Raw genomic sequence first — 20,181 nt, 5'->3', positions numbered from 1 at the left:
AAAATCTTATTTTAAGATATATTTTGGGAAAATGCTTAGAAATTTTTCAATAACTCAACAACACACTCTGGGCAGACTAACTAACCTTTCATTAAGTTGGTGGCTGTTGTTGGCCTATTGACTTTTATTATAATGACAGCATATAATCATGCATTCTTGATTGTTGCTGTTTTTTTTTCTTGTTAGGAAGAGGGACACTGTGTCATAGGCATGTGGCATGTGACTTTTATAGAGAGTTCTATGGAGTAAAACAACAAAATGAGGAAAAAACAGCCACTAACACAGTCAAAAGGTAGTCAATTTGTCCAAAGTGTATTGTTAAGTTTTAACATTTTTAAAAGCATTTTCCCAAAATAGGTGTATAATAAGAATACGATTTTTCACCAAAATGATTCTATTAGCTGAAAAACACATAGAAAGCTGTCAGCAAATTAAGCCTCAAAATCCGCCCCGAGTAGATGAAAATGACAAGGGTTAAGGTCATGCCACAGAATCTCAATTGGAATCAGGTCAGGACTTTGATTAGGCCACTACAAACAGGGTTTCCTCTAGGACAGTGGTTCTCAAACTGTGGTACGTGTACCATTAGTGTTACGCGGGCTTCCTTCCAGTGGTACACGGAGGAATGAAATATGTCATGTACATGCTACATATAATTCAAAATTTATTAAAAATGATGTATATAATATGCCATATATTATATATAGGCTATATTTCTGAGGTAATCTGCCAGGTTTTTTAACTGTGCAGAGTTGTAGCTGCTTTACTGGGCCTACTACACTACTGTACTTCAATATTGCTCATTTTGGTGGTACTTGGAGAGACAATTTTTTTCGAAGGTGGTACTTGATGGAAAAAGTTTGAGAACCACTGCTCTAGGATGTTTTCCAGCTGTGGCGGCAGGCCTTTTTTTTTTTTTTACACAGATCTACCAACTACTTGTGGCGTTATTTCAATGACAAATGTCGTGAGCGCAGTAATACAAGTCGAGATCGCATTTATGTAATAGCCTACTTGCATGCAGATCTCTTTACTCGCGCAACGATTTCCTCTGCTCGTGCACAAAACTTCTTGCATGCCCCCTCAAATATAAACCGCTTCAAGAGAGTGCAGATCTTCTTGTGCGCTCTCAAATAAACGCTGCTGGGTGCAATTTAGTGCATTTATGTAACAAGTATGTCTCCAGCATTCATTAAATTTGCTAGGAATATTTATGAATGTCTCCAATAAACCTACAGAGCGGTATTAATGCGTCCTGAAGTAAAGTGAACTGGCTATACGTCGTGTTTGCTGGCACCTGTTAGTCAGTCAGTCAGCACGTAACTTTAAAGGGTTAAACAAATGATGCACAGCACTACCACGAAAGGTAAGGTTGTTAAAAAAAGGTTTGCGCTGTTATAGTTCATTTAACTTTTAATAGGTTTTGGTGCGATTATTACCCGCTATTAAAAAAATGAAATGTTTTGAATGAGAAGCTGTAATGTAGCCGTGGCGGGATGAATTTTGTCGTGGCGCCCCGCCATGGAAGAATGAATGTAGCGGAAACCATGACAAAGTTTATGCTGGAAAATGCTCCAGAGTGGCTGAATTTATAATACAGCAAAGATGAGTGGGCAAAACCCCTCCACAACACTGGAACACAGGGCTGGAGTGGGACCCCTGGAGTTTCAAGCCAGACCGGCCCACCTCAGTTCATGACTGACTATATTAAAATAAGGTCATTTCCAATTCAGTTTCTTATGACACCATCACGTCTTTTTCAAGAAAACAGCTGATTTAGTACTTTAAATGTTCAAAAGCCCTAATAGTATTATATGTCTTAACAATAAAAATTCAAAAAATAATAATGTTAATTTTCCAGGTGAGAATCGAACACGGGCCGGACGGTGTAGTAACGTAACATGTTTACCACTGGTCCACTATAGCACTAACTTAGAAAGGGAAAAAAACAAGTATTGGACTGTGACCTGCAAGACACTGTATTACTTTCTATTGATGGCTTAATTTTTTCTCCCCTTTTTAGATTTCTGATCAAGTTATGTCAGATTTATTAATGTAGTGAATCATCTGATTTTCATTGAGCAGGTGTATTATTCATTAATATCAATTATTCGAATTGGCTGTTTGGGGTCGAATGATGATGGTTAACGTTACATCATCATTAACGTTAGTTAACCTGCAGGCTGCATCTTGCTCACGAGGCTGCGAGAAAATAAATAAGAAAAGTGGCGCTGCGGCAAAATAATAAATAAAAAGAGTAAAGCTATGGTCAAATAAATAAATAGATGAAAAAAGTGCGACTGCTGAGAGTGCAAGCAGCTAGGGACACCGGCCCTCACGGCCAAAAAACAGACCGGCCCACCGGGAAATCTCTCGGTGCTCCCGATTAGCCAATCCGGGCCTGCTGGAACAGACTCACTGCAAGTTATGAAAAACGCTTAATGGTTTTCCCTCAATAATAAAAACCTTCATTTCAAAACTGCATGACTTGTGTTATCCTTGACTAATTATTAAATTAGTTCGATGATCTGAAACATTAAAGTGTAACAAACATGCAAAGACCAATAAATAAATCAGTAGGGGCAAACACTTTTTCACAGCGCTTTATCAGAAAGTAACTGTACATCTTCACATCGTGAGCTCAAGAAAACACAAGAAAATAGAATTTTAAGTAAATCTAGCTACTGTATTTAGTTATTATTTTTAAAGTGTACACATTCACAAAAACAGAAAAGCCAAAAATGAAAGATTTTTTTTAAATTAGTAACTGGACATCTCTAATTTAAAAAAAAACAAACCACTGCGTGTGTTTCTGACCTGGTTAGATGTCGACTGGACTCGTGAACCTCCATTTCTGAGCTCTTGAACTCATTGAGCTCTTTGCGTATGGCAGCCTGTGAGAGACAAAATACACAGAACTCAAAACCCAAGTGGAATCAGCCTTGCTGTGGGAGAATAAACTGATGAAATCACTCTGGTAAAAAGAGGTCTTTTTACCAGGTCCTGGCTTTTATGTAAGAATACACTGTATACAGTGGACATGCTCAGGGCTAAATGATTTGTGTAAAAAAAAAACCCATCTATTTATTCTCAGTTAAAATGATCAATTCAAATGCAATTTTCAAAAAGAGTTTTAGGTGTGCTGTTTTTGTTTGTCGTGTTTCACAATGGGCAAAAGACTGCAAAAAGAGTAGTCATATGGCTGATTTATGAATTAAATCAGCTACATTTGTCAAAAACTAAAACTTTAATGAAAGAGTTCTGAATAAAAACACTAATTATATTAAGTTATCTCTCTAAAATAATGTATGTATGTGTATTTAGGGACATTTTGTTTTGAAAATATTTAATAATAATAATAATAATTATTATTATTATTATTATTATTATTCCTTACATTTATATAGCGCTTTTCTGGGCACTCGAAGCGCTGTACTCATGGGGGGAATCTCCTCATCCACCACCAGTGTGCAGCATCAACTTGGATGACGCAACGGCCGCCATATTGCGCCAGACCGCACACCACACACCAGCTGATTAGTGGAGAGGAGACAGTGTGGCCATGATGGACAGAGGCCAGTGGGCAGATTTGGACACCGGGGTTAAACCTAAGGGTGTCACGATCCTCCAAATCCTCGATTCGATTACATTTTCGATTCTAAAGTCACGATTCGATACGATTTTCGATTATGAATAATTAATTAATAACGAAATTATTATTTGTAGCCTACCGTTTAAACTACCTGACCTAAATGGTCTTTGTTTTACCCATAAACAAATCATACAGTAAATGAATAAAGGCAAGTTACACACATAATTACCACCTGTCAATCACTTTTTCTGCGGGACTCGTGAATAGGCAGTGATCTGTGTCGTTATAATGGCGTCGGTAAAAAAGACGCACAACCAACAGGAACCAGCCAACAGTATCTGAGGTGTTCGCTAAAATGACTAAGTACAAGTGAGTGAAAGTAAAAGATGGAAGCAGTCTACTGACCGGCTGACTGTCTGGACCCGCTGTCTCGAGCGCATGACAATGTGTGTGCGTCTGTGTCTGTGTGTGAACGAGTGTGTGTGGTCACGTGATGTGCGTTTTCAGCGGTAGAGAGGAAGGAGGGCTGCTCAGAAATGCTACATGCCACTGTGGATGTGGGTTGTTGTCATTCTAAAATGCCATTTAAAAAAAAAGACAGTGGAAACAGGGCCTGAGTGTGTATTTTTCGCGAGCGGATTTGCAACGCATATATATATGTATGTATATATATATATATATATATATATATATATATATATATATATATATATATATATATATGTATATATATATATATATATATATATATATATATATATATATATGTATGTATATATATATATATATGTATGTATATATATGTATATATATATATATACACATATATATATATATATATATATATATATATATACACATATATATATATATATATATATATATATATATATATATATATATGTATGTATATATATATATATATACATATATATATATATATATACATATACATATATATATACATATACATATATATATACATATACATATATATATATACATATACATATATATATATATATATATATATATATATATATATATATATATATATATATATATATATATATATATATATATATATACACATATATATATATATATATATATATATATATATATATATATATATATACATATATATATATATATATATATATATATATATATATATATATACATACATATACATACATATACATATATATATATATATATACATATATATATATATATATATATATATATATATATATATATATATATATATATATATATATATATAAAACAATGAATCCTATGGTTAGTTGTATGGTGTATTTGTAATTGTATGGGTAGTGTTGCTGGTAAAGCAGCAGGTGATTGACCTTATCAGCAGCGGTCAGTCTGGTCCAGGGTTTGTCTGCTCGCCGGTCGTAATCCTGAGCTTCTGCCACTTCCACATAATCACTGAAGCGGATGAGGATTTTAGCCTCTCGGAGCTCCTCTACAGTGGGTCTCTGACTCAGCTGACAAAACACAACCGACAACCGTCACTCATGTAGTCATCTACACACACACACACACACACACACACACACACACACACACAGAATCTGTGGATAATTTTTGACAATCCTGCAGAGACTTTTTGACAGATTTTGACAGTATAGTGACTAAAACTGAAGGGGGACCTATTATGCTTCTTTGTACAAGATGCAAAATGCATCTCTGATGTCTCTAGAGTGTGTGTGTTTGAAGTTTGAACTGAGAATAGCTCACAGATTATGTTCTCTAGCTCTGTGAAATTCACCCTTTCAGGCTTTGATCCTAATTATGGAGTTTTGGTGACTGTCGCTTTAAATTCAAATGAAATTGTATTCTTTTCAGAACAGGGCGGAGCTACAGACACAGACTAATGTCCTATGCTAATGAGGGAGAGATGGTTGCTAGTGGGCGGGGCTTTCCCTCTCTGATGACACGTACAAATGGAGAATGTCAATCAAAGTGTTTCTGCAGACTGTTTATATCAAGTCTGATTATAAACAATACAATTAATACATGTTCACTATTAGAGGCTGGATATATTCACACATTTCTGACACACAACTTCAATTCAATTCAGCTTTATTTGTATAGCGCTTTTACAATGTAGATTGTGTCAAAGCAACTTCACATAAATGGTCATAGTAACTGGATCAGGATAGTTCAGTTTTTAGTGTTTAAGTTCAGTTCAGTTTAGCTCAGTTCAGTGTGGTTTAAAGTCATTACTAAGAGTCCAAACACTGGAGAGCAAACAACTGTGTTTTAAGCCCATTATAAAAGTGATTTTTGCATAATAGGTGCCCTTTGAAACGTAAAGCAAAAAATAACCTTCATAATTTTAATAACTGTTGAATATCTACATTGCAAATCCAATTAGATCCACTTGTTTGGTAAACAAAGTAGGTCATTCATATACTATATATACATGGACTGCACAATATATTGTTTGAGCAATCTGTGTATATGCAGTAGTCACATTACAGGTTAGGATTTTTATTAAAGATTAACAGATAAAGATATTATTATTTTTAAATCATTTATATAATGGTGACCATGGTATTTTATGTTTGTTTTTTCAATATTTGTACCTGAATACTGTAAGACTTTCCAGAAAACAATAAGGCACTGTTTATTTTACTTTTATCTTTGCTCTGATTTATGTACATAAACCGGCCACTTTGTTAGGTACACCTTACTAGTACCAAGTTGGACCCCATTTGCCTTCAGAACTGCCTTAATACTTCATGGCGTAGATTCAACAAGATACTGGAAATAATCCTCTGAGATTTTGCTCCATATTGACATGATAGCATCACACAGTTGCTGCAGATTTGTCGGCTGCACATCCATGATGCCAATCTCCCGTTCCACCACATCCCAAAGCTGCTCTATTGGATTGAGATCTGGTGACTGTGGAGGCCATTTGAGTACAGTGAACTCATTGCCATGTTCAAGAAACCAGTCTGAGATGATTCACGCTTTATGACATGCTGCGTTATCCTGCTGGAAGTAGACATCAGAAGATGGAGACACTGTGCTCATAAAGGGATGGACATGGTCAGCAGCAATACTCAGGTAGGCTGTGGCGTTGATGCTCAATTGGTACTAATGAGCCCAAAGTGTGCCAAGAAAATCTCCCCCACACCATTACACCACCACCACCAGCCTGAACCGCTGACACAAGGCAGGATGATCCATGCTTTCATGATGTTGAGGCCAAATTCTGAGCCGACCATCTGAATGTGTCAGCAGAAATGGAGACTCATCAGAGCAGGCAACGTTTCTCCAATCTTCTATTGTCCAGTTTTGGTGAGTCTGTGTGAATTGTAGCCTCAGTTTCCTGTTCTCAGCTGACAGGAGCGGCACCCGTTGTGTGCTCTTCTGCTGCTGTAGAATCTGCCTCAAGGTTCAATGTGTTGTTTCTGAAATACTCAGAGCAGCCCGCCTGGCAGCAACAACCATGCCACGTTCAAAGTCACTTAAATCCTCTTTCTTACCCATTCTGATGCTCGTTTTGTGTGCACAGGTAAATGCATCGAGTTGCTGCCATGTGATGATGTGTGGCTGATTAGAAGTTTGCATTAACGAGCAGATGGACAGGTGTACCTAATAAAGTGGCCAGTGAGTGTATGCTTGTAAATTATTAGAACTCATGCATCAAAAAAGACCTGATCATTCCAATCTACTTAAATGAATAAAATCTTTAAAATAGAGCTATTCAGTTCATCTGGTGAAATTATAGTCATAATCTCAATATATAAATGGCAGAAAAATAATATATTGCAATGTCCGATTTTCCCAATATCATGCAGCTCTAATATACTGAAAGACCGTAAATATAACTTTACAAACTGCATTGTTACTAAATAATACAAACATCTGCATATTAGTTAACATTACTGAAATGAACATAAAAACTGAATAAACAAACAGTATTTACACACGTTTACATAATAAATAAACTTAATGATGGGCTAAAAAACCTGCAGACACAGATTCTGTGCCATGGGGACCAAAACAATGTCCACACAAGGTCAAAATTTACTAATACATATATGCTATTTGCCCACAACGTGATTAACACCAGGACACACACGCACACGCTTACTGATTCAGCCTCACCTTCCTGGAGAGCCTCTTCTTGAGCTCCCGTTTCTCCTCCAGCTCCTCCTGCTCATTACGAGCTGAAGCAGAAAACAACAGTAAACACACACACACACACACACATTTCAAAGCAGACTGACTGAGAAAAGGAAGAAGATGATGAAGATACATACGTTTGAGGATGTTCCTCTGCTCCAGCTCTTCTGCTGACGGCCTCTGACTGAGACGCCTGCACACACACACACAAACAGACTTCACTTACAGGACATACAACACTAATCCACTGCTATTTTTGTATTAATAGTTCTGTGAAGTGCATTTTTATTCGATGTTTGTCATACTCTCTAATAGTTGTTTAGGGGTTCTCAGCTTTATTGTCATAGGACAGTGGGGATTACAGACGGGAAAGCATGGGGAGCAGAGAGAGGATCGGCATAGGACTTCGAGCCAGGACAGCCATGTGTTATAGTCATGTGATAGGGGCTTGACGAATAAGGGAAGGATATGCAATGACACAAAAGCCCCAATCAGGTAGCGATTCTCAGCAGCCCCGCCTCTGTTTTCAGATGTGTCCGTTTTCCCTCATCCCCACTGAGACAGAGCAGCAGCGTTTTAAAATAAAAACAGGCTCTCCAGCGTTTCCAAAACGCTTCGTTTTCCGCACTCCGGCATAGTGTGGACGGATGGCGTAACCGTAGCAAAACCTGTAAACGGGGCCATAGTCCCTCCAGCGTCTTCCCTGAGGCCTCCTCCCGGAATTTCTTATTGCCACAATATATGGTCATGATAACATGATATCTGCCTTCAGTGATCTCCTGAAGATAAATACCAAAAAATAACACAACTAAAATAACTACAGCAGTCGCCATCGTCTGATCTCATATGAAGCAAGAGCTCATGATGACATATGACGACGTGTGCAGGAGCTGTAGTGCTGTCTTAGGCCCCATTTACACTAATGCGTTTAGTTTGAAAACGCATAAGTTTTGCTACGGTTACGCCATCCGTCCACACTACGCCAGAGTTTCAGTCTCAGTGTGGATGGGGAAAGACGGAGACATCTGAAAACGGAGGCGGGGCCGCAGACATTCGCCTCTCTGATTGGGGCTTTTCCTCAATATTAAGTAGCCCACACACAGTTCAGTCCTGCATTCTCTCCGTGTAAGTTCAGACTTCGCAAGTTTGATCAAGGCTGCATCTCTTCTTCTCAGTTTGATATGGAAAACAGTCTATACCGAGGACACGGGTAAATCTTCAAAGGGAACAGTGTACTTTATATCTTCATTCACATCACCCTGGCTTCGTTGTTTCACTTTCTCAACAATAAAATGTAAACATGATTTAAGGAACTGCCTATTTTCATTTTAACATTAGCAACTAAACAGACAGCAGAAATGTTGAGGCGTCGTGCTGCATATATGAGCGTCATCTTCACTGTGTGCATATTTATAACAAAACAGAGCCGATAACAACGGCCTCCTATCAATTTCAGTGAAAATACGAAACATACCCTCTCTTCTGCTGAATATCAGTTTAATAATCGATAATGGCCATTATAAAAGTATAACATACAATAAGTTTATACATTATAGGAAATAAAGGCAAGCGATCAGTCAATATACAGTATAGGCTACGTGCTTACATTAATCATTAACTTATCTTTGCGCTCAGCCAAAACACGTTACCTGAGAACAAGTAATAGATCCCAATGACCAAAGTCAGGGAATATGTCGTTAGATAAAGAAAACAAGATGAATGAAATATCACGTTTAATAAATATAGTGAGATTAGATCCAGCGGGAGATGCTTGATGAGAAGTCCGACTAGCAGAGCTCTCCTCTGGGTAGATGGGCTGCAGCACTTGCCAAAGAGTGTGTGTGTGTGGTCACGTGATGCGTGTTTCAGCGTTTTGGTGTGGACGGAGAGCTGTTCAGAAACGCTGGGTAAAACGCGAGTGTGGACGCGGATAGTTTTCATTCTAAAACGCCGTTTTAAAACTAAAACGCACTAGTGTAAACGGGGCCTCAGTTTTTAGGGGTGATTTTTGAAGTCCTTCCCCTTCACACTCGGTTGTAAGGGCTAAGGGGAAGGGGTAGGGGTACAAAAATAGAATTGGGATTGGCCCTTAATGAGTATTAATTAAATTAAAAGCCTTTAGCATGTTATTGGGAGTGCAGTGAGTGCAGTCATGTTTTGTGCAGTGTTGCTGGAATCTTGTCGCGAACATATTTTTTCATTTATTTAAAATATTTAACGTTAACATTTGTTTCAAGCAACAAAAATATTCTGTAGATGATTTCAGTTTTACTTTTAGTGAACTGTGTGTGTGTGTGTGTGTGTGTGTGTGTGTGTGTGTGTGTGTGTGTGTGTGTGTGTGTGTGTGTCTGTTCCTCTGACCGGGTGAGTTTGGTGCCGATCTGCTGTCTGGACTCGAGTCTCTCCTGGTCGCTCATCATGGGCAGGATGTTTTTATCCTCCAGTTCTCTCTTTGACGGCCGATTGCTCAGTTTGATCGCCAGAGAATCTTTCCGTAAGATCCTCAAAGCGAGTGTACCTGAACACACACACAGATTCAGCTCATGTAAGCACACAAACACACACTCAGATTTGATTTGTGAAAACATTCAGACACAGCTCATGTAAACGCACACACACAGATTCAGCTCAGATTCAACTCACGAAAACACACACACACACACACACACACACACACACACACACACACACACACACACACAGATTCAGCTCAGATTCAACTCACGTAAACACACACACACACAGATTCAGCTCATGTATGTACTCACAAACTCACACCCAAAAACATTCAGATTCACCTCATGAAAACACACACACACACACACACAGCTCAAGTAAGAACATACACACATGTGTGCACAAACACACACACATACACACTCATATTCAACTAATGTACACACGAACTCACGCACACACACACACACACACACACACACACACTCATATTCAACTAATGTACACACAAACTCACGCACACACACACACACACACACACACACACACACACACACATCTCATATTAGCAAAAAAAACACACACGTGCATGCACACACACAAACACACTCATATTCAACTGACGTACACACAAACTCACACACACACAAACACATTTAGATTTATCTCATGAAAACACACACACACACACACACACACACACTCATATTCAACTGACGTACACACAAACTCACACACACACAAACACATTTAGAATTACCCAATGAAAACACACACACACACAGCTCAAGTAAGCACACACATACATGCGTGCGTTCACACACACACACTCACACTCATATTTAACTGGCGTACACACAAACTTACACACGCAAACACATTCAGATTCACCTTATGAAAACACACAAACACACACAGCTAACGTAAGCATACACACACACTCATATTTGACTGATGTACACACACACACACACACACACACACAAACACATTCAGATTCTCATGAAAACACACACTGGATTCAACTCATGTAAGCACACACACAGCTCAAGTAAGCACATACACACACACACACACACACACACACACACACACACACACACACACGTGTCTGGTGTCCAGCTGTATGTTGTACTTGTAAACAGTGACTCGTCGTCATCCTCTTCCTCCTCCTCGTCCTCTTCCTCTCGCGTGCTAAAGGTGTGTGTGACCAGTGTGTGTGTGTGTGTGACGGCAGGAGTTTGGTGCAGTGATTCTCTGTTCTCCTTCTCCTCTTCAGTCTCCATCAGGACAGATGGCACCGCCTGCAGAACAGAGCTGCACACACACACACACACACACACGCAGTGAGTATGCCTGTTTGTACATGTGAGTGTGTGTTTGTACCAGTGTCTGCGTGTGTGTATATGTGAGAAAAAGTGTACGTGAGTGTGTATATGTGTATGTCCATGTGTTTTTATATATGTGGGTGTGTGTCTGTGTGTGTCTGTGTGTGTGCATTTGTACATGTGAGTGTGTATCTGTGTGTGTTTGTTTATGTGTGAGTGTATCTGTGTGTGTGTGCATTTGTACATGTGAGTGTGTGTGTGTGTGTGTGTGTGTGTGTGTGTGTGTGTGTGTGTGTGTGTGTGTGTGTGTGTGAGTGTGTGTGTGTGTGTGTGTGTGTGTGTTTGTGTGAGTGTGTGTGTGTGTGTGTTTGTTTATGTGAGTGTATCTGTGTGTGTATGCATTTGTACATGTGAGTGTGTGTGTGTGTGAGTGTGTGTGTGTGTGTGTGTGTGTGTGTGTATGTGTGTGTGTTTGTGTGAGTGTATGTGTGTGTGTGTGTGTGTGTGAGTGTGTGTGTGTTTGTGTGTGTGTGTGTGTGTGTGTGTTTGTGTGAGTGTATGTGTGTGTGTGTGTGTGTGTGTGTGTGAGTGTGTGTGTGTTTGTGTGAGTGTATGTGTGTGTGTGTGTGAGTGTGTGTGTGTTTGTGTGTGTGTGTGTGTGTGTTTGTTTGTGTGTGTGTGTGTGTGTGTGTGTGTGTGTGTGTGTGTGTGTGTGTGTGTGTGTGTGTGTGTGTGTGTGTGTGTGTGTGTGTGTGTGTGTGTTTGTGTGAGTGTATGTGTGTGTGTGTGTGAGTGTGTGTGTGTTTGTGTGAGTGTATGTGTGTGTGTGTGTGAGTGTGTGTGTGTTTGTGTGTGTGTGTGTGTTTGTTTGTGTGTGTGTGTGTGTGTGTGTGTGTGTGTGTGTGTGTGTGTGTGTGAGTGTGTGTGTGTGTGTGTGTGTGTGTGTGTGTGTGTGTGTGTGTACTGACCTCTCCAGTCTCTGCATGGTGAGCGCGAGGGTCTTGTTCAGCTCCTCTATGATGCGGCTGGGCGGGTGCAGTGACAGCGGCAGAGTTGCGTACTGCTGTGAGTGTGAGTGTGTGTGTGTGAGCGTGTGTGTGTGCACGTGTGAGCCCTGCGACGGCAGGCATTTAAGAGGGAAAGTGGCCGGCGGCTCACAGATCATCACTTTCTTTGGCGGGAGCGGCGGTGACAGACGAGCGAGCGTCTCTGCAGAGAAACACACACACACACACACACACACACACACACACACACACACACACACACACACACATATCAGTTCTGTGGTGCGATTCTGTGAACAGAATGATGAGCAGAAGAGTGAATTATCAGGGGCCACCACAGCGGAATGAGCCGCCAACTTATCCAGCATATATGTTTTACACAGTGGATGCCCTTCCAGCTGCAACCCAGTACTGGGAAACACCCATACACACTCATTCTCACACACACACACACTCATACACTAAGGTCAATTTAGTTCATCAATTCCCCTATAGCACATGTGTTTGCACTGTGGGGGAAACCGGAGCACCCGGAGGAAACCCACGCCAACACGGGGAGAACATGCAAACTCCACACAGAAATGACTACCGACCCACCCGGGACTCAAACCAGCAACCTTCTTGCTGTGAGATGACAGTGCTAACCACTAAGCCACCTATAGCAATCATGATTTTTAAATATTTCAGCTTGCGCCGGACTCCGCCAGCGGTGAGTGTGTGTCACCTGTGAGATGGTTGGGGATTCTGCTGTATGGCTTTGGCGGTAAGGCTGGCGGCTGCTTGAGCGACGGCGGCCTCACGTGACTGATGTCAGCGCTGTCACTCTGTAACGGCTTCACAGGGGGCGGGGCTTGAGATGGCTTCGGGACGAGATCTGAGAGACACGGCAAACCTTCAGCAGACGACTGCACCTCTGAGAACGACACTGCGGAAAAACATCCAACAAATACATGTTCACACATAACAGAGGACATATCTATATATCATATTCCTGTCTGTAGCATATGACAACCTGGATATTATGGTCAAATCAATTTGCATATCCCCGATTCAGGGTTTATACACATATTTACTACAAAAATTTCAGGTCAATTTTCATGATCTAATGTTTCACGTAAATGTCTACATATACGCAGAGGTGGATAGTAACGAATTAAATTTACTTCGTTACATTTACTTGAGTAAATTTGTTGGGTAACGTGTACTTTTTGAGTACGTTTAAAAATGTATACTCTTACTCAAGTAAATTATAAGAGAGAAATCATTACTCTTACTTCACTACATTTCGCGGCGTTCCTCCGTTACAGTCAAATGATAATAAAAATGATCTATATGTTTTGTTTGCAAATATCGCCGCATTGGAGAGATTAGGGCTGCGTCCGAAACCGCATACTTCCATACTATATAGTACGCTAAAATCAGTATGCGAGCCGAGTAGTATGTCTGAATTCATAGAATTCGAAAATCAGTATGCGAGAAGTACCCGGATGACTTACTACTTCCGGCGAGATTCTGGAGTGCGCATCCCATGCACGCTGCGCTATCTTATGATGCCCCACGAGCGAATTCATAAATGGGAGTAAATCGATGCAATTGACGCAGGTAGGTCACGTGACAATGACAAAATGGCGGATGTAGTACGTCCGAATTCCATTCATACTTTTCACATTCATACTGTATAGAGCGTACTTTTCTAACGGCCGAGTAGTACGTTTAAATTCAAATGCAGTACCTACTGAGTAGTAGGCGGTTTCAGACGCAGCCTAGGTGCGTTCGACATGAAGCTCAGCTGCAGCCGGTGATCAACGAGATTAGCCGAGCGCAGGCGGGGGCGGAATTGAAAACGGAGCCGTCAAGACGGACAGCTGGACACTTCGGGACTCAAAGTTGCTGCAGTCATGATGACCGATCACATGGCGTCATCATATTTATTTATTTTTTTGTTATTTTTATTTATAACAACAAAACATTTACAAATAAAACAGAACACAGTCTCTACAAACTGTAGTTCCTTTTTAAACAATAAGGGAGAATTATGAATAACATATATAACAAATGCATGAGAGAAATAAGAGGAAATGAGAGGTTAATATAAACACAAAAATGAACAGGTCTATTAAATACAAAGCAATAAGCATAAATTCTAGGAGTTAAACATCAATCTTTAGGCTAATACTTCTTGTTTGAATATGCTAAAAAAAAAGGGTTTACATATGTGTGCATTTATAGATATAAAAATGTTTTATATCTCCCCGAATTGATTATGTGGGCCTGTAAGTCCATGAGCTGAGATGAGGAAACTCTTCCCGACGAGTAAATATCCAATCACTATGCTCTAAAGTTAGGGGGCGCTTGACCATCATTCCACACCTTAACATGGCGAAGTGAAGTTAATGCAACAGTACGAGGAAGCGCCGGCGTCTTTTAAATCTGCGATGTGAGGACATTTCGGTTTTGCCCGTAAGCAACAATCCATCGCTGAATCTTTCCAGCAAACAAACCCAACGGGTTCCGAGAGACACATTAAATAACAAAGGCAGTGCGAGTGTTTATTGCTGAAGATTTGCAGCCGTTTTTGGTGATTGGAGATGTGGGCTTTTGTCATCTTATAAAAGCACTCGATCCGCGTTACAGACTACAGTCTGGCATTTTTTCAGCACCGTGATAATGAAGATGGTTTATTTATGTTTACTGAAGTACAAATATGTTTATTTCTAATGGCCAATTCATCTTTATTAACTTCACATGTATGTTTATTTTTTTAAAGTGCAGGATTTTATGTGTTTCCTAGTTTGTACATGAGCAACCAGCAGCTGTGAGATTTCAGTGTTCGTTTTTTTATTCAATACACTAGAAACCAGTGCACTTTTCTTGGCTTTTAAGTAAAACAAAATGAGTATTGAAATAAATCGTTTTTATTTTTTTTTCTCCTTAACCTCTTACTGTTCCTATTGCCTATAGAAAAAAAACAAGCAGGTGTCAAGCCATGAGAACTGAACCGAACCGAAAACTGTTAAAAAACCAAGATAATGTATTGAACCGTGGGCTTACTGTATTGTTTGATTCCTTATTATGTATGTATGTGTGTGTGTATATATATATATATATATATATATATATATATATATATATATATATATATATATATATATATATAATGAAAAGTAACTAGTAACTATTTACTTGAGTAATTTTTTTTTTATCGGATACTTTTTTTACTCTTAGTCAAGTAACTTTTAGGTTTGTTACTTTTACTTGAGTATAGATTTTGGATACTCTACCCACCCCTGCGTATATGTGGTAATTATTAAAAAAAAAACAATACACTTTTAAATGTATTACATCATATCATAAAACAAGTAACAATCTCTTTAGTTTAATAATTTATTTCTATGTAAATTTCACTAATTAATTTCGAGAGGAGCATGTGATATGATTGATCCCGTCTGGTCTCTCATTTATAAACTTTAGTAAGCCAATCGGATTATTCCAAACTCTCTATAAACAGCCCGACTAACATCACTCCCTCATCTTCGTTTTTTGAAGAATCCCCCCATCCACCCCCTTTCCTCCTTTACCAGGGGGCGCACTTAGGAACTTCCTGATCTCGTACCCACTTACATGCTCATTGACCAGGCGGGAGCCCTGGGCTCAATTATCTCTGAGCTCAGGGTTCTCTCCTGGGACAGCATGCCAAACCTGCTATTATTATCAGGCAATATGTAAGTTTGATCTCTTGAAATCTATGTCAAATAGATGATGCTTACACAGCACTAATTATGTGAGACATTGTTTTCACTAAGAAAAGGAGTAATATCTCCATTCCAGATATTTTTCAAAATTATTTGAGATGATGGTAATAGTTTGTTAAACTAGTAATAGTAGGTGAAACTACTTCTATTGTAAAGCTGTGATCACACTGCACTTTTCGCTGCATGGACTTTCATTCATAGGCATGCGAATGCAGCAGACCAGCAACACAAGCATGTGTGACAAGTTACACATTTCAATAGAAACGATAGTTCGAGCTTGGTGAATTCTTACCTGTGAAATCACATCAGGTGATTGCGTGAGACCAATAGAAGATCATTTAAAATAAGAAATTTAAAATATGGAGCAATCACTCACTTTTATTAGCGTCTAATCATATTGTTTAATACCACACTTTTTCACAGCGTCATACGACAGAATTTCGTAAGCACAAGCTCTAGTGTGAGTGCACTAATGACTAAATGACTAATGTAAATGTCATTTCCATGACTTTTCCAAAACCTTGAGGGTTTTTCTGTTTGTCCAAAACTTTTCCAGGCCTGGAAAACACCATGTCAAAATTTCCAGGTTTTCCATGACAGTATGAACCCTGCTGATTATTAATAGCTAGCTGTACAGTGTGTTCATCAATTTTTAAATCTCTGATCATACTTTACACAACCTGTGAATAATGTTTATAGTACATCCATCTGTACTACACAACCAGTGGTGGAAAGAAGTACTGAAAAATCTTACTTAAGTAAAAGTACCATTACTTGTCTAAAAATATAGTGCAGTAGAGTAAAAGTTTCTGTTGTAAATATTACTCAAACTGTGTGTGTGTAAAAAAGTAGCCTTTTCAAAAGTACTCAAGAGTAGAGAGTATTATGCTGGTAAAAGCTGATGTGTTTACATGTACAATTTGTGCACGTGTGTGTAAACGTAACATTCTGTAGTGCATTTAGTTATTGCCCAGCAGGCGCACAACATCATAAGATGTTAACATTAGGTTAGATTTAGGTTGTGATGTCAGGTTACCAAAAGTCAGTGTCTAGCCAGCGTCTAATGCTGCGTTCACACCAGACGTGGCACACGCATCAAGCGCGAGTGATTTACATGTTAAGTTAATGCAAACGCGCGAATAGACATCCTGCGGCGCGAATGGCGCGGCACGAATGACGAGAATTGCGCGAATGGCATGGCGCGAATTGAGCGTTTTGTGCGTTTGACGTGCTTAATGCACGTTTCGCGCGAACCACTCGCGTTCGAAAATCAGAACTTCAGCGGACATTCGCGCCGCGTTAACCAATCAGGAGCTTGCTCTTGTGGGGGCTTGATTGTGATGTATCGCCTGTTGTCGGTGTCCCAGGGGAAATCCCCCAGCAGACGCAGACAAGAAGTTCATCAAACTGGGCTGGGCTCAGTCAGAAGCACCGCTGAAAGCCTCCATCAGCCAGGTTCAGTTTCTGGAGGAGTCTATGAGCTTAAAGAGCTGAATGCACCTCTGAAAGGATGCAGTGGACTCAGACACGGCTCTAAACGTATCGACGCTATTTATCATCCTTCATAAAGCACATAAACACTGTTATTGTCTTCATAAAATCCATGTTAGCCTTTTAGCTATGAAGCTAGAGTCACAGGGCAGACAGAAGCCCCGCCCATCACGGGAATCCGCGTCTGTTCTGAAGTGAATTTGACGCGCGAATGAAGCGAGTAACCTCAAATGTTCACACGGCTATTTACGCTTGAATAGCGCGATTTATCCGCACGTTCCGCATCTGGTGTGAACACAGCATAAGGACAACATTATTATGATGTCCAATTACAATGTCAAATGACGATGATATTTGGTTGATTTTAGGTTGATTTTAGGTTGTGTTGGAAAATAACCAAAATCCACAACATCTTAAACCAACGTCATATTGACGTCAAATACTGACATTATTCGTCAGGTATGGCAACCAAAATCCAACGTCTGATAGACGTCATAGTGGTAACATCCACAAAATGTCTAGCTGTAACATCATTTGTCGTTGATATTTATTTGATCGTAGGTTGGATGTAAGTCATTGACGTCAGCCTGATGGTAAGTTCTGACGTCAATCCGATTTTCATTTCAAAACAAAATGCAATGTCCCCATGACGTTAGGTTACAACGTCAATCTGCCATCATGGTGACAGTGTTTAAGGCTATTTCGGTTATCATACAGTAAACATCCATCATCTTTTCATCAGTGACCTGCATCTAAACAGTCTCTGGGTCAATGCCTGTAGAGATTTTAGATATCGTGGGCATTTTAAATGCTTCCAAGCAGTTTATATTATAAATCGTCCATGTCTTGAGGTAGTTCATTATGATGCGATTTACCTTCTATGTGTGATTTGATTGGACAGGAATCACAGGACTGAATATTCTAATCACCACAGACAGGAAATAATAAAGTAGTGACTGCAGGTTGAAGGACAGTAGTGGAGTAAAAGTACAGATACTGCACTAAACATGTACTCAAGAGAAAGTAAAAGCACACCGTTATAAAACTACTTAGTAAATTACAATTCCTGAGAAAAACTACTCAATTACAGTCATTTGAGTAACTGTAATTTGTTACTTTACACCACTAGTTATAACTCATACCTATATTTTGCACTTGCTGATATTTGCCAGGGGTATTAATAATTCCGGGTTTGACCATAGGTGGACTGTTGGAAGTGAAAGCAGAAGTGTGTATGATGTGAGTGTGTTGTAGATGTGGAGTGAGTAACACACCTGTGGCTGTGACGCTGCTCTCTGCAGACTCTGACACTGGACTGAGGACCGTCTGTCTCTCCAGATCACTCACACACACACGAGCACTGTCACCGCTGACCTCGTCTGCTGACACACACAGATCAACACTCACTCATTCAGTCAGTCTGTATGGTAGAGACTAAAATCTTCTGATCACACCATCGCCCTCGCATGTAGAAATCTAAAATACGGCAATATTATTTTAAAAAAGTTTAAATTTAGATTTTAAAGATATTATAAAATACACAGTTAAAGCCAGAGTTATTATCCGCCCTCTATATATCTTCCCCCATTTTCTGTTTAACATTTTCCTCAACATATTTCTAATCATAATAGTTTTAATAACTCATCTCTAATGACTGATTTATTTTCTCTTTGTCATGATGACAGTAAATAATATAAGACTAGATATTCTTCAAGACACTAGTATTCAGCTTAAAGTGACATTTAAAGGCTTCACTAGGGTAATTAGGGTAAAGTTAGGGTAATTAGGCAAGTCATTGTATAACAGTGGTTTGTTCTGGAGAAAATCCAAAACTAATATTGTTGAAGGGGGCTAATAATATTGACCTTAAAATGAGTTTAAAACAATTAAAAACTGCTTTTATCCTAGCCGAAATAAAACAAATCAGACTTTCTCCATTCACAGGAGAGCTAATAGTTGTGACTTCGGTTTTATGTCATATTTAAAAAATACATAAGAGGGCCTTTAATAGGCTGGGCGGCTGAATTGAGGCATTTTTATGAGTATTATTCAGTAAAGCCAGATTTATGTGTCATTTGCTCAGTTATGACATTAAAGGGAAAGATGATTTGTTTGTTTTGATAATATGACATAAACAAACACATGACAACCTGCTTTTGTCTGTCATAATTTTGCCAACACACAAACGCAGCTCATTAACCAAATATTAAAGGCAAGGCAAGTTTATTTATATAGCACATTTCATACACAATGGCAATTCAAAGTGCTTTACATAAACAATAATAAAAGAAACAAGTAAAATAAAAATAAAAACAAATAATAAAGTAAAAATAATTAACCGTTAACCAGTCGTCAGATTAATATTGAATTATCATAATTGACGTGTC

General features: G+C 39.1%; 2 protein-coding genes across 11 annotated transcripts in view; both read right to left on the bottom strand.

The window, feature by feature from the left end:
• The window catches only part of pycr3 (pyrroline-5-carboxylate reductase 3), a 540,655-nt gene that overhangs the window by 255,888 nt on the left and 264,586 nt on the right, over positions 1 to 20,181 (bottom strand). The gene's annotated exons all lie outside the window — the stretch shown is intronic.
• phactr1 (phosphatase and actin regulator 1) overlaps positions 1 to 20,181 on the bottom strand; it is a 59,948-nt gene that overhangs the window by 3,428 nt on the left and 36,339 nt on the right. For 4 of the 10 annotated variants that reach the window (XM_087296290.1, XM_087296292.1, XM_087296286.1 and 1 more), the window contains exons 4-12: positions 19,069 to 19,176; positions 13,276 to 13,476; positions 12,513 to 12,753; positions 11,352 to 11,533; positions 10,121 to 10,277; positions 7,897 to 7,952; positions 7,742 to 7,803; positions 4,963 to 5,103; positions 2,818 to 2,894 (exon numbers count right to left, since the gene is read on the bottom strand). In XM_087296290.1, the coding sequence (XP_087152416.1) occupies positions 2,818 to 2,894; positions 4,963 to 5,103; positions 7,742 to 7,803; positions 7,897 to 7,952; positions 10,121 to 10,277; positions 11,352 to 11,533; positions 12,513 to 12,753; positions 13,276 to 13,476; positions 19,069 to 19,176 (1,225 nt within the window). Of the gene's footprint in view, positions 1 to 2,817; positions 2,895 to 4,962; positions 5,104 to 7,741; positions 7,953 to 10,120; positions 10,278 to 11,351; positions 11,534 to 12,512; positions 12,754 to 13,148; positions 13,169 to 13,243; positions 13,477 to 19,068; positions 19,177 to 20,181 lie in introns of all 10 variants that reach the window. The other 6 variants (XM_087296291.1, XM_087296293.1, XM_087296287.1 and 3 more) reach the window with 3 other exon arrangements.

This window comes from Danio rerio, chromosome 20, assembly GCF_052040795.2.
Source record: "Danio rerio strain M-AB ecotype USA chromosome 20, GRCz13ab, whole genome shotgun sequence".
Classification (NCBI taxonomy): domain Eukaryota; kingdom Metazoa; phylum Chordata; class Actinopteri; order Cypriniformes; family Danionidae; genus Danio; species Danio rerio.
The sequence above is the reverse complement of the archived record's forward strand: the minus strand, read 5'-3'. Positions and strand labels throughout refer to the sequence as shown.